At 40.2% G+C, this 14545-nt stretch overlaps 1 protein-coding gene across 1 annotated transcript in view; it reads left to right on the top strand.

Moving 5' to 3' along the window:
• Positions 1 to 14545, top strand: part of SLC35F1 (solute carrier family 35 member F1) — a 228529-nt gene that overhangs the window by 173335 nt on the left and 40649 nt on the right. Inside the window, exon 3 of the mRNA XM_058801928.1 lies at positions 6308 to 6435. Within this exon, the coding sequence (XP_058657911.1) occupies positions 6308 to 6435 (128 nt within the window). The remainder of the gene's footprint in view (positions 1 to 6307; positions 6436 to 14545) is intronic.

Here is a 14545-nt window from a genome sequence, read left to right as displayed (position 1 = left end):
CAGAGCTGAGAGTGTAAAGGAGTAGGGGGAAGGGGAAGGGGAAGGGAAGGGGAAGGGGAAGGGGAAGGGGAAAGAAAAGGACTATTACAGTTGGAAGAGATCTACGATGATCGTCTGTCCAGCAGCCTGTTTTGAAGTAGTGCTGTGTGAATGTGAGCCAAAAGCTGACAGACTAAGTGTTAGCTCAGAGGTAACTTAAGACTGAGAGTATTGTAGATCAGATATCAATATTGAAGATTTAATTCAGAAAGATATAATCAACTCTTAGGTTTGGGGGAAGGCTCCAGCTTCTCAGTGTGCTTGTGTCCCTCTGCATTACAGAGCAAGACACATACTGCCATTTCAGGGAAAGTGCTTACCTAAGTTTAGCTGGGGATAAAACAACATGAATTTAAAAATTGTGTATTAGAAATAGCACAGTTTTTTTTTTATCTTGACACATTAAAAGGCTGGGAGTTTAGCAGGTTGTTGTTTTGTTTTGGTTTTTTTTTGTGTTTTTTTTTTTTTTTTTTTTTTTTTAACATTGATCTGTTCCTAGCTTTCTTCAGGTCTTACATGGTTGTGGACATGGACTGTTCTTTGCAGTAACCTGTGGTAGTGACACCAAGCATTGTGTCTGCCACCAAAGGGAAAGCCATATGTAGTCTAGTGGGTGGGCAGGAGGAGAGAAACTGAGGCATGATCAGCTACTTTATCTGTGTAGTTTAAATTGTAATTTACCCCTTAAAGTAACAACCAGTAATCTCATTAAATAAAACATCTGAAGATTATAAGATCTAACAACAGAGCTTAGGCTAGATCAAAATCAAGGCACCAAAAATTGATCCTTTCATGGTTTTTATAAAAATGCATGTTCAAATTCCTAGATCTGACTTCAACTATTATGATCTACATCCACAGTCAAAACAGTCTGTTCTGCAAAATCTCTAAAAGGAAATAACAAGTCAAAACACTTCAGATGAGCTTTTAATTTAGTGAAGGGAATGCTGTGTTATGTCATGTTAATAAGCTAAGCCTGCCCTGTGTCAGAGGAGAAGCTTGTCCCTTGACTGGTTCTGTTTACTTGGTGCTCGCCTCCCACAAGAGTAATTTGGATTTGGTCACAAACTGCTCAGGACACAGTCTGAAAATTAATGTGAAAATCCCAAATCTTTGGTTTCAGGCAGGTCTTTACCCTGGCTCAGCGCACAGCCCCACAAGCACCAGCTGGCACAGGGCAAGGAGCAGGAGCATGTGAGAGCCAGTTGCAGCAGCAGCTGAGCGCTGTTACACCAACGCAGCTTTCCCGCTGTGAGAGAGATAGCAGGAGGGAGCTGTGAATAAGAACAGGTTGGGTAAGATCAGATGTTCTGAGGAGGCGAAGGGAAATGATGCCATCTAATCTCCCAAAGGCTTGCTGAAAACGTGGTGCAGGACAAAAGCAGTGCAGCCTGCAAGCATCATCTGTGAGGGAACAGGGTATTTTCAGGTGCTTTGGGAAGCCAGACTAGTGAAGTATTCCTGTAAGAGTGCATTTTCTCTGTTGTGTAAATAATTTAGCAATGTTGGTGTTTTGTCTTTAGGCATCAGTATTCCTATAAAGTAGTCATTAGTAATACAAGTGGATGTGAGGAAATAGGAAACCTTTTTGGGTCAGGGGGATGTAAACTCACCCAGAAGAGGAACTGTTCTTTTGAGCTTTTGTGCAGAGGTTAAAGTCTCCTACAGCAGGCCTTCAGCCTCCTGAAACAGCTACTTGACCAAGCAGAAGACTAGCAAATTTTATTGATTAGGCATGGGAGCCTTTTGGCTTCGTAAAAAAATCTGTGTTACCCTACACAGTGTAACCCCATTTGACTGCCTCCTTCCCCCTGTGCTGGTTAGGGCTGGATGTCTGCAAAGTCTGTAGAGAAATAATGTTTGTACTGGGGAAGCTCTGCGTCTGCAAGACTGCCTGTAATGGGCAAAAATTCAAAAGAAACAATTATCCTGTAATTTTCATTTGTAATTTGAGATTCTATTTCAAACAGTGAGGTAATAAGTAAATCCTGGTATAATCCTCATCCTTTGTGAGACTTTTGCTTCTTTACCACTCAGCACTTGACTCTGGCACTCTTGTGAGAGGCAGGGGAGGACCAGAGTGCCTGGCAGCCTCCCCCTTCCTTGCAAGTTTCCTGCACTCATTTAGATCTCTCTGCTAAACTCTGTAAGGAAGAAGGAGAGCAAAGCTCCTTTGATGATCTTGATCTAAATGTAAGTTGTCATCTAAAGTAAAAGAGAGAGACTGCAGTGGATGAAAGAGAAGCAATTTGCTGATTTTCTGGTCTAGCAGTGCTGTTATTCTACCTGTGTCCCAAGCCCATACACAAATAATTGGGAATTTGCTGTCTTAATGGTTGTTGAGGTTTTTTATTGTACCTCTGTGGCTGTGTGAATGAATGTAAAAAGGGTTTTGTACATGTGTATTGTATATTTGGTAGACACTGCACAGCTAAAGCCTCTTCCAATTTTCTCTCTAATTTATTTTTAATTTTGTAACTCCCCCAGGGGTAAATCCTTATTACAAGATATAAAACCATCTTTTCTACAAAGCAGCTTATTTGTTGATATTAAATTCAAGCCAACAGATGCAAAGCTATAGCTTTTTTCCAAACACTAAGACCTCATTTATATATATATCTGTCAAGTGTGTCTCACTGCAAAATTATTAAAAAAATTAAAACTTACATTATCATTCTAGAAAGAGCAAGAAGAGAAGGTTTTTATTTCTCTGCAATAAGACTATGCTGGACTTCTGAATCTTGAAACATTCTCAACAGGCAACTTACTTTCAAATCGACATTACATTTGAATTAGACTGAATATGAAGACTTACATTTTCAGAAGCTCAAGTGCTGAAAGAAGCTGGGGGTTGCTTTTTGAAGGAGAACCTCCATCAAAAGAAGGCAGTGTCTAGAGACAGCATTACTGTGTGCACTTACATAAATGCATGTTCACTGGCATCAATATGTGCTTTGTCTCATGGGAAATGCTGCCCTTAAGCTAACCTGCACACTTTATGGTTTAATATTTGTTTATATGACTGGCTGAAACTCCTAGTCACAGATGTATTGCAGTAATAACAAAAAGACATGATCTGAAATAATCTCTCTTCCTACTGTATCTCATTCTAATCAAATCATATTTTTTAAAAAGCTGAAAAAAACCCTTTAAAATTCTTTACTAGTTGGTTCAGGTGTAGGCATCTGCATTTGTTCCTTCTGGTCTACTATGCTTACAACTCAAAAGACATGAACAATTAAGTTGCTTTGAGTTGTCATTGAGGGAAATGTATTTTTTAAAACTCAGATTGTCTCTTTTTGCTTTGTTTTTAATAAAGTGTGATGGTTGTGTTCCCATCATTGTTTTTACACAAATGTAATGTTTATTTCTATTCAGGATGTGAGTCTTAGAATAAAGCTCTTGATTCTCTGTGCTTCTCCTTTTAGTTTTCACAAGTCAAGGCTTCCCACTTATCTCCTTGACTCCCATTTCCATTCTGTTTGTTTTCTGAATTCACTGCGTTTGCAATCTGTGATTGCTGTTCAGAGGTCCTGTCCTGCTGGCAGCCCCACACCTTCTCCAGGTTATCTTCCACTGTTGCCTTTTACTGGGTGTTTTCTGCTAAACTGGGACATTTGAGTGTGGTGACTCCATTTCAGCCACCTGTCAAAACCAGGACTCCCCTGCCTCTGCCTTGATCTGCCCATAGCACTGGACTGAGTCACTGCAGATTATCATCTTCCTGCTGCCTATCTCCCCAAAAGGTCTCCCACTTTGGAAGTGATTCCTGAGCTTTTTGCTCTGCCCAGCATTCTCAGCAGAAACTGCTCTTTTGATCTATATCAAAGATAAGTTACCGTATATCAAGTATTTTTCTTATTTTCATCAAGAGCAAAGGAAAAAATCAAGAAAGCAAAAAGAGAGAACTGTGCGTGCCAGTTTAAATTGTAGAAGAGTTAATTCCCATCACTGGAAACTCTCACTTTGCCCATTAGCCAGGAGTCATAGCCATACATTTATTTTTAAAGCTGACTTGGTTGGCCACGTCTGAGCAATGCAGTGATCTGGAAATGGAAGAAAGCACTGGCAAGCCAAAGGCACCAAGAGATCTTAAGTTGTGTCCAGTCCTGGCTCAGGCAACCTACTGCCAGTGCAGCTCTTGGGCCTGCTGCTTCTCTCTGCTTTTGTAGATAACATCAAGGTCCTTTTGTGACAAAAAGGGATTCAGGTGGGATTTCCACTGTTGGCATAGAGACTGCAGTTTGATCTCTTCGATTTTTTTGGCTTTATCTTTACAGTTAAAATGAAAAATCACTCTGCAACTTTAACCACATCTTTCCATTGCATTGCTGTTTTCCAGTTGATGCTTTAAAGGCATTTTCTGGGCAGTATAAAAATTTGAGATACAGTTTCAGTACCTGTAAAGGATTTATCTTACAATACCTGTAAAGGACTTAGTGTGGTTTACCCTGATTTCAGTATAAATTAGGACAACTAATCTCAAATTCCTTTTAAAAACCTCTCCCTAAATATATTTTTTAAATAATGGAAATAATTCTACATGCTCAAATCATCATAAAAGTACATAAATGTAATCATAATTATGTCTGAAGGACAAGATTTAGTAAGTGTAACAGGGAAGTGTGGTATGATTAAATGTATTTACTCATTATTCATTGTCTTAAGTATTACTCTACTCACCACCTTGTTTCTGCTGTTTTTCTGCTGCTTACTGAAAGAAAGAGAGGGAAAGAGGAAGGAGGAGGGAAAGGAGACTTCTAGCATTTACAGTTTTGCACTCAATGTCATTATTGCTGTAACAAATAATTAGGCTGTTGCCTAATAATATCCCACTGAATGAGTGTATGTGTGATTAATCTGTTAATGAACAAACATGGAATTATTCAGATGCTTAATTCAGGTGAACCCATTCAAGTCACTCTATCAGGGCCAAGCTTTAGCAGCTATGATTTTTGAATTAACTTTTGAAGTAGTTATCTGTTTTAGTGTGTTTAAGTCTTATAAGATCTGAGATGCCTGTGCTATAGAGAGCCTGCTCTTTCTGCCATGGTTATAGCAGCCCATATATCACCAGGTCCATTTGAACCAGAGAGTGAACACTCTTGGGATGAAGGAAAGTTATGAAGGAGAATTGGGAAGCCTGAGCAAGGCCTGGTGGCAATGGACAAAAATTATCCATTTCTTTTGTGTTTTCCATCACCCATTTTGGTGATCACAGGCAATTGGAAAAGCTACAGAAATATGAAAAAATCTCAGAGTAGTGGAGCTTGCTTTGAAAGTTCCAAGAAAGTTCAAATACCATTTTTAGTACTTTGGCAAGACAAGTAAACCCCAGTTAGATTCCTTTCTAGGCTACAGACTCTGAAAGACCTCCAGTCCTCCAGTGTTCAGTCACAGTCTGCCCCTTTCACAGAGAAGTCTCATCATGTGTGGAACTTACTGTAATGCAAATAAGTCATAGGTTTGCCCACCCTAATTAATGAGCTGTTTGCTTTTGAATGGAGAACAACAATCCCTAGTCTACCATGAGGAATGCTTTGACCTTTTGAAAGTTGTGGGTTTGATCTGCAGACTGTATTGTAGTGTCATTTTTCAAGTGGTGAGGATTAAATACTGGGTGATTGACAGGGTTCCCATGGAAGGCAGCAAACCTGCCTGCTTTAGAAGAAAGATTCTGGGAGCAGAGCAACTGCCACCCAAACTATGTCTCAATGCAGCCTTTCACAAAACAAGTCTGATACTTTGAACCTCTAGGATGAGAATAATCATCCTTGGAGCAGGATCTCTCCTATGCCCATATGATCCTGTAACTCTCCTGCTCTAATATTCCATCATATTTAAAAATACTGCTGATCTCTCACCCTGGCAAAAACCTGTTGCATCATATGTGCAGCATACAACCTTTTATCAGTGTATATGGAAAGTGTAAATGCATTATATTTACATTTATAAATATTTATAATTATATTATTATATATAATTATACTTTATGTTTATAAAGTATAAAAAGCATAACTACTCTATTCTTTAGCACTTTATATGTGCACATATATGTGTATATATTACTTTGGCAAGCTGGCTCTTGTAATATCTGCTAGACAAATAAGGTGTGTTAGTTTTCACTTCCTTGCAGTACCTTTTTGTATATTCTGGCTTTCAACTGCTTAGTGTAAATGCGAGAGATCTAGATAATTTTTCTGGACAGGCAGGTATTTGGGGCATGTAAACCTCACTCTTACATAATTGTTCTTGTTTACTTCCACAGGAGAAGAAAACTTGCTGGCAATTTTGAAGAGGAGATGGTGGAAGTACATGATCCTGGGGATAATAGATATAGAAGCCAATTACCTGGTAGTCAAAGCTTATCAATACACAACTCTTACCAGTGTACAGGTAAGGACTCAAAGCATTTCCTCTTTTGAGGTAAGGTAATAGGTCCAGAGGGGTCAGTGGTGCAGTATCCATTGGCTTCAGTGAACAATAGCTAATTGCTGCCTCTGACTTCTGTGTACCTTTTAATGCTGACTCATAAGACACATTTTTTCATATTGGACTATTTTAATTATTCAATATTTTCCAAACTGTACAAAAAACATTCTGACTTTCATTTTATTTCTCTGTGCTAAGCCATTCATAACCACATTTTTGTCATTATCTACGTAATTTAATCTTTTGAGGAAATATTTTCAGATTGGCTGAAATATTTTTCTCACTTTGTATTGTACTTGGAGAAAACACAAGCACTTCTTTTAGGGTTCCTTAATTAGATCTGAGTTTCTAAAGGTCTGCGGTGGGCTGACCCTATCTGGACACCAGGTGCCACTCTATAACCCTCCTCCACAGCTGAACCAGGGGAGATGGAATATAAGGGAAGTTTTGGGGGTCATGATAAGGACAGGGACAGATCACTCACCAGTTACCATCACAAGCAAGACAGACTCAGCTTGGGCAAGTTAGTTTAATTTATTACCAGTCGAATCACTCACATTTTCCCCCTACTCCAGTGCAGCATCCCTCCCAGAGGATACACTTCTCCACCAACTTCTCCACTGTGAGTCCTTTCTACAGGCTGTGGTTCTTCACAAACTGCCCCAGCACAGATCCCTTTCACAGGTGCAGCCCTTCAGGAACCAGCACCTTCAGAGAGGGTCCCCTCCAGGCTTACAAGTCATGCCAGCAAACCTGCTCCAGCTTGGGATTCTTTTTCCATGGCTCCACAGGTCCTGCCAGCAGCTCTAACACAGGGCTTCCATGGGATCACAGCCTCCTTTGGGCAGTGCTCCAGCACGGGGTTCTGCACAGCCTGCAGGTGAATCTCTGCTCCACATGAACCTCCATGGGCTGCAGAGGGACATTCTGTCTCATCATGGTCTGCACCATGGGCTGCAGGGGAATCTCTGCTCTGGCACATGAAGCACCTCCTCCCTTTCCTTCTGCACTGCCCTTGGTGTGTGCAGAGTTGCTACTCTCACACGTTCTCACTCCTCTCTCTGGATGCAGTCTCTGTTGGCCAGGGTTGCTTTTTTCCTCCCTGCTTACCTGTGTTATCCCAGGGGTGCCACCACTGCCATTGCTGGGCTCAGCCTTGGCCAGCAGCAGGTCCATCTTGGACCCAACTGGCATTGGCTCTGCCAACTTCTAGCTGCTGCTCAGAGAAGCCACCCCTGCAGCCCCCACTGCTGTCACAGCCCTGCCAAGCAAACCAGAGTATGTTTAGGATCCCATAATTAGATCAGAGTGCAAAAGTTGTCATTAAGTAAAATGAATGCAGTTTTTATGAAGAAGTCTGACTTCAGTGCAAGCTGTTAAATGTGTTATATAACAGCTCAACTGCAGCTTTCAAAAAGTGCAGTCCCTGCTAAAAAATTATATGCACAAAAGCTAGGGTACTGATTTCTTCAAAGATACAATCTGGATATTTTATATATAAAACCACAAAAGAATCAGGCTCCTTCAACTTAAGTGGAAAAGTGAATAATAGAAACATTTTTAAGATTCTGGAAATTGTCTGTCTTGGGAAATCATTGAATACTTAATTGCTACGTTCTAAAACAAGCCTAGTGCCTCTTTACATTATCTTTAAATAACTGAGTAGCACTAGGTAGTGTTCAATGTATTTTACACCTTACTTACCTGAAGTTTGCATTAGAGTTAATAAAATAAAGGAGCACCAGTTAATGTTTTGCAGGATCAAAGCTAATTAAGAGTATATTTCTTCCATAGCTGAAAAGCAGTGTTGGAAATCCTGAGCTTCTTTAGCTGAATAAGAAGCGGATATAGAAGAAAACTATGAATTCAAGGAATCTGAATGAGGTTTATGCTAAATATTCACAAGTGCCTCTGGCATCAGAATCCGGGTTTGAGGATTCATTGAATCATGCCCAGACAATGTAATATTGTTTTTAACACTTTTCCAAATCTGATTACTTAGTATAGAATAAAGCTTAAATCCACATAAATCTCATATACTCGGATTTTACAGACACTAAAAGCCTCGAAGAGAAAAGCAAACTGAATTGCTTCTTTTGTGTGATTCACTCACAGCAAGTATAAATAGTGGACTGAGCAGGATGACTGGGGTCATTAAACCCCATCTCCCAAAGCCACCAACAAGCACATATCAAAGGTTCGTCTGGCCAGACCTGTGACCCCCCACTTGCAGAAGATTCAGATCCTGGAGCCAGCAATGCAATGAGCATGGCCTTTAGTGTATTATGTCAACAGATCAAAAGTTACAGTGTAAAAGGGAAGCAGGCAGGAGAGTTCAGGGCATTGCCTGTGCCTCGGCAGGGAATTTGTTAGCTGAAATCATCCATGTTCTCCTTTTAAACTGAGGGGGAGAGAGAGGAGTGGTGGATCAGGAGAGCTGTCAGAGGGCACAGACAATGTCATGTCCATTTTTAGACCTCTTCCACATCAGAATTACAGCAGAGCTCAGGTTTTTTTCCTGTGTAGCTTGAAAGAAAGAACAGGTAGGAACTCGAATCTTGTCAAGCTTTTTTTCCAGTCACGAAATGAATACAGGGTCACCTTTTCCCATAGCTGTCCTTATTTGCTGGGATACATATGGAGTCACTGGGAATACCTGCTGCATTTTAAATTCATTTTATGCCCTAATAAGAATGAGCTTCTAAGTGACGAGCCCAAAGATACAATGACAATGGGACAAGTATGAGGTAATGGATGTTGAATCAAATGACACATTTTCTGAAATGTGGCCAAACACCCTATTTCATTTAAAGATGAAACAGAAGTAGCTCAGGGAATTATTCAGCATTGGTCTAAGTGTGTTGTATGAAATGAAGACCTTAAAAGTGGAAAACAGAAGATGAAGAAAACTTTTCCTAGAATCTGATTTTTGAAGAAGGAAACAATTCTCAAGAGAAAGGAACTCTCTGTCCTGGAAGGCTTGATCTTGCAGGAGCTCTACCTGTAAGGCCAAAATGCTTGCTGGCACATAGCAAAAAATGTTCAAATTCTTTCAGGACTGAGACCCAAGAAGCTATTGCTACCTGCCACAAATCCAAGTCTGCCTGAAGGCTGTGGGAGCTATCCCTGTGTACACAGTGGGCTGAGAATTGAGCCCTTCAAGTCAGTTCTGGGGGATTTTATATTAATAGGATGTACATCAGGGCTTTTTTGATGGAGAAAATGTAAGACTTTTTGAAATTGTCACTTGAGTAAATGAGAAATTTTTCAGTATTTTTATAGTGGTGGTACATGGACCATTTTGGTAGGATGTCAGTTTTGCAGCATATCCCTTTTTCCACATGACATCTCTGCTCCATCATGCAAAACTAGCATGCAAGTGTGCAGTGCTTGTGGTGCTTTTAGGCAAAAAACCCCATTACACTGGTCTCAGCAGAAAACCAAAGCTTAACAGTAAAAGTACACCTTTATTGCAAATGCTTTGATTTCAGCTTCACCAAAAAACTCTTAGCATTCAACAGCTTTGTTTGCCAAGTAGATTTAAACTCTTAGGACTATCACAGTTTCTAGTTTTTACTCCATCCTTTTGTTTTTTAATATTCTATATTATTTCATCATGGTTCCACAAAAAAACCTGAAAATGGTGCCCTACTTTTGTTGAGTGTTTCACGCCCAAATTTTCCTATATTTTAAGATTTTCTTTTGGCTTTGATCTGGAAAACAGGATTTTCTAATAAACCTTCCTACATATCTTTCTCCAAATGCCTTCAGAATCACAGTGAGTGAGAACATGTAGGCACAAATCAGAAATGAATGTGGTACCTAACCTTTACTTTTGGACATGCTTCTGATTATTTCAAATCCTCCTGTACTCTATAATTACTATCAGAGAATGTGGCAGTTTCATAATAAGATGAAAGCAAAGTACTGTGAAGCCCAGAAACATAATTTTCCTCTTTAAAAAAAAACCCAACAAACAGCTAAAATACCTCCCTTACAAATTAGGTGACATAGAATTTAGATTGAAAATCAATGCACTATTTATGTTTCAGTCATTTCAGTGCAGGTCCTTTGCTAAGGATAAAGTTCAAGTCACCCTTTTTAAGCACCAGCAGTGCAATCCAAAGACAACTCGGTTCAATGGAACAATGCAAGGAACTCACATCTAACTGTCTACAAATCTAAAATGTTGTGGACATCTATTATCCCTTCCCTTGTTGCTCAGAGCAATCTGGGGGCATGAAAACATGTTTTAGCTTATCAGGTTGCTGCTTCTTTGGTAACTTTAAGCTCTGGCTCTTTGCATGCCCAGAGTGGTTCTGTATTGATGCAGAGAGATGCCTAAATACCTGCCTCCACTGAAAACCCTGAAAGCTAAGTATAGCTACATCAAAGTACCCCAAGGAACTCAATTTGTTTGATATGATCTTAGCACGCCTCAAGTGCTTGCAGAAAGCCTGGAGTGCTTTCCAAATTGTAAGTGTGGAGCCACCTTTTTCATTAAGTCATAGCTTTTAAAGCAGAGGCACACAGAAAGGGCTTGACTTAACTCCATCTCAGCTGAGGGCATGGCAACTCAAGCTTTCAATAACCATGAAAATGCTCAGGCTAGTACATAAAAACTGTTCCCCAGAGGGTACTCTTAAAAAACTGAGTCAAGTAAAAGACACAGGAGTTTATAAGTGGATCAATTTGATATCCAAACCCACCTATTTCGGGAAGTACCAGAGATCAGTCACACTTAATATTATCAGAAATGTGTGTGTTGATTCCCAGATGGCCCAAACTTGTGAAATGATCTTTAGTTTCTGTTTGTTGTCTTACTCTGACTTGCAGTACATTTTGCAGCCTTCTTGCATGTCAGCTGTACCAGATACAGAGGGTACACTGAGCACTCCCTTGGACACCAACACCTGATCCCATGGACTTGTTTTAGAAGCTATGTAGAAGCTTAACTTTTGGACTGCTCTGGTAATGCATGTCATATTTATCCTAATGGGTTTGAAAACAACCCTGATGTAGGCCTGTGGAAGGTTTAATAACAATTCAAGAAGGATGTTTTGATTATTCTTAGAGACAGTTTTACACAGCAGATAAAATTGCGTCCCCCAGAGGGAATGAAAAGATTCTGAAGTTATTGCAGTTACTTAGATCTAGGTATGAAATTTCCTTGAAACTGTTTTAACTTCAACTTGCCTGTACTGCATTTACAGTGTATCATACACACACATCCTCCCCAATCCATAATGTCTTCCACTAAGCCTGTTAGTTGTAATCTTTTCTGCCAGCACTTGCTTTCTTATCAAAACCATCAAGCTGTGTTATGAGGCAGACTGCCCTCACCCTTTTACAACTCCACAAATTGATTAGCTCTCCTTGCTCCAATACATTGTTCTATCCATCTCCATATTACACTCTTGTTGCACTTTCTAGAGGTTATCCTTTTTCTATATTATGGCATCACACAGAAATCTGGATTATTTCTGCAACACCTTGCATAATGTTAGTGCAGAGTACGCATACAATGTCATAAGAAGAGAGGCACTGTCAAGGAGACAGAGATGTTTCCATATAGCAATTTGTCTGGTAATTTATTCCTTGGGCAATCATGCCTTTGATTGGCATGATGAAAACAAAGGTAGTATAAGCTGGGATTTATAGACACCAGGAGACAGGCTATAAAGCTATGATGCTGATGTTCTCAGCTCTTAGATCACTGTGAGGCTGAGCAGTACATCACACTTCCAATTACCTCTGGCAGTTTTCATATCTCAACAACAGCCACCAGAAAAGGAAAGGAGTCAGCAGTAAGTGCTTATTATAGGAGAGCTGGATGGCAATAGTCTTTACTTTGTTCTTGGTCCCCGTGGACTCAAAGTACATTGAGGAAGAAGGTTTGAGATGGGTTTGAAGCAAATCTGGGAGGCAGGGAGCAGGGGATGTGCAATGTTGAAGTTGTTGATCCACTTTTTTTGGTGGCTGCTAATGTGAATTATCCCAAAAGCAGAGATAAATTCCTCTCTTTCCCTTCCTCCTCCCATCCTATGAATGTAAGATTGACCATACTTTCCTGTTCTGCTTCAGGGCAGTGAGGAAATAGAGCAATGTTAATAAAGTTTGCAGATCAGCATTTTGTGGAAGTGTTGCATGCTGCACATTTATACTGTGAGAGGCTATCTTGTGTCTGATTTATTATCAGACTTTCAGTTACTGTTCTTTTAACTTATTACATACCTGTGGTGTGCAAACCAGGTCCTACAGTTTCCACATTCTCTGTATGTGGGTTTGAAGTCAACAGACCTCTCACTATCCAGAGCTCCTGCCTCTACTGGCAAAATTCATCCAGAGCCAAACTTTTTACTAACATAAATATGCAAAATCTCATTAAATTCAGTGGAGCTGTGCCCATTACAAGAGCAGAGGTTTTGGCCTCCTGTGCCCGCTTTGCACATTTTGGCAGGTGACATGCAAAAGCAGAGGTTTTCCTGCAGGAGAGATCCATGAATTTTCTTAGGCTGGGACCTCATCCCTCACAGAGGTAAAGCAGGTGGTGACATGGAGAAGTTTCTAATGTGTAACCTTGAGAAAATGATCTGCCCAGCTCTTATCCAGTCAGCTTACTTTGAGAGAAGCTAAACGGAAAATGGGGGTGAGGAGTGATTCTGCAGAAGCACATGCCTGCTGGCAGAACTGTCTTACAATGATCTTTTTCTGACAATGGTATGTAGAATCAGAGGAAGAAGTCAATTAAAGGAAAGACCATTTCCATGGTCTATTTGTTGGTAAGTTTTCCTGGTATCTGCACAGATCTGTGTAAGCACACCTGGAGTTCATGTATGGAATGATTAGGTATTTTTTTAAAGGAGTAAAAATGTGATTATTCATGTCGGCAGTAAGGCATGTCCTTGTGTAGAGAGTTTAGAGCAGAGGAACAGTGGGTTGGATGTGACCACCTTTCATTTAACATAACTTCAAGAAACCACTAAATCTCCTTCTATGTGCACAGAAAGCTGAAGCTGTGAGGTTCCTCATCTCAGGTTTTGATACATACAAGTCAAATAGAGGTTAAGGTCTTTCATTAGTCAAAGTTTCAAGTGAGTTTCTGTGTCCATAGGGGAAAAAAACCACTGAGAACAGATTAAAGAATTACAGATTAAAGAAACTGATAGGAACAGTTCTGGAAGCATTAAGAAAAAAATTGGAGGTCTTGTGGGCAAAGTGGAGAAGACTGGGGGCATTCTCCTGGCTTTTGTTTTTTCTAAGTCATGGAAATACATGTTTTTACATTTTTTTGAAAACAAATTACATCACTGGTTCTTTCACCAGTCTCCATACCTGAAGTACTGTACATTTTGACTGTATGAAAAGTTAATGGTTTCACATTAATTTTGTGATTAAATAAAAGCCATGCAAGAAAGTGGTAAAGTTGTGATGAGGTATCAAATAGAAACTTGAAAGATAAAAATGGTGCTCCTTTTTTTATTTGAATTGCTTGAAATAACCGTGTCAGAGATGCTGCCAGCCTCCACACCTTTCCTGCAGAAGGTTTTGGTTGCAGAGCAGTATAATTGCAATGCAGCTCCTCTGACAGCTGGCATCCAGCTCTGTGAAGGTTCACATCTCATCTGCTTTTGTTGAATCAAGTGTGTGTGATATTGTGAAGGTGGTCTAAAACTGGAGGATAAAAAGCACTTGAACAGGCAGCAACCCTTTTTTTCCTTTGGAAAAAAACCCAAAAACCCAAGTAAATAACAGAAGCTGTGTCTCTCACTGGCTATAGCACTTGCTGTTGTATTGAAATTTCCAGGTCACATGCTGAAATTGTGTGGCCATCACGTGTGCTTGACCATACAATGTGCGATGGATGTGACACTGGTTTCACTGATCCCCCTGCTCTGGAGAGCAGGGGAAGAGGAGGCTGCGGCTGATTCTCCGCGTGATTTGCTGGAGGGCAGCGCTAATGAGAAACCCCTAATGTGAAAAAAAAAGGCTTGTAACTGGGGGGGAAAATCCAATGAATGTTTAAAAGGGAAGATTCAGCTCAGCTGTTCCCATAGGGAGTTTGCTGACCAGC

This window comes from Ammospiza caudacuta, chromosome 3 (genome assembly GCF_027887145.1).
Source record: "Ammospiza caudacuta isolate bAmmCau1 chromosome 3, bAmmCau1.pri, whole genome shotgun sequence".
Taxonomy (NCBI): domain Eukaryota; kingdom Metazoa; phylum Chordata; class Aves; order Passeriformes; family Passerellidae; genus Ammospiza; species Ammospiza caudacuta.
This window is presented reverse-complemented; position numbering and strand designations above follow the sequence as displayed.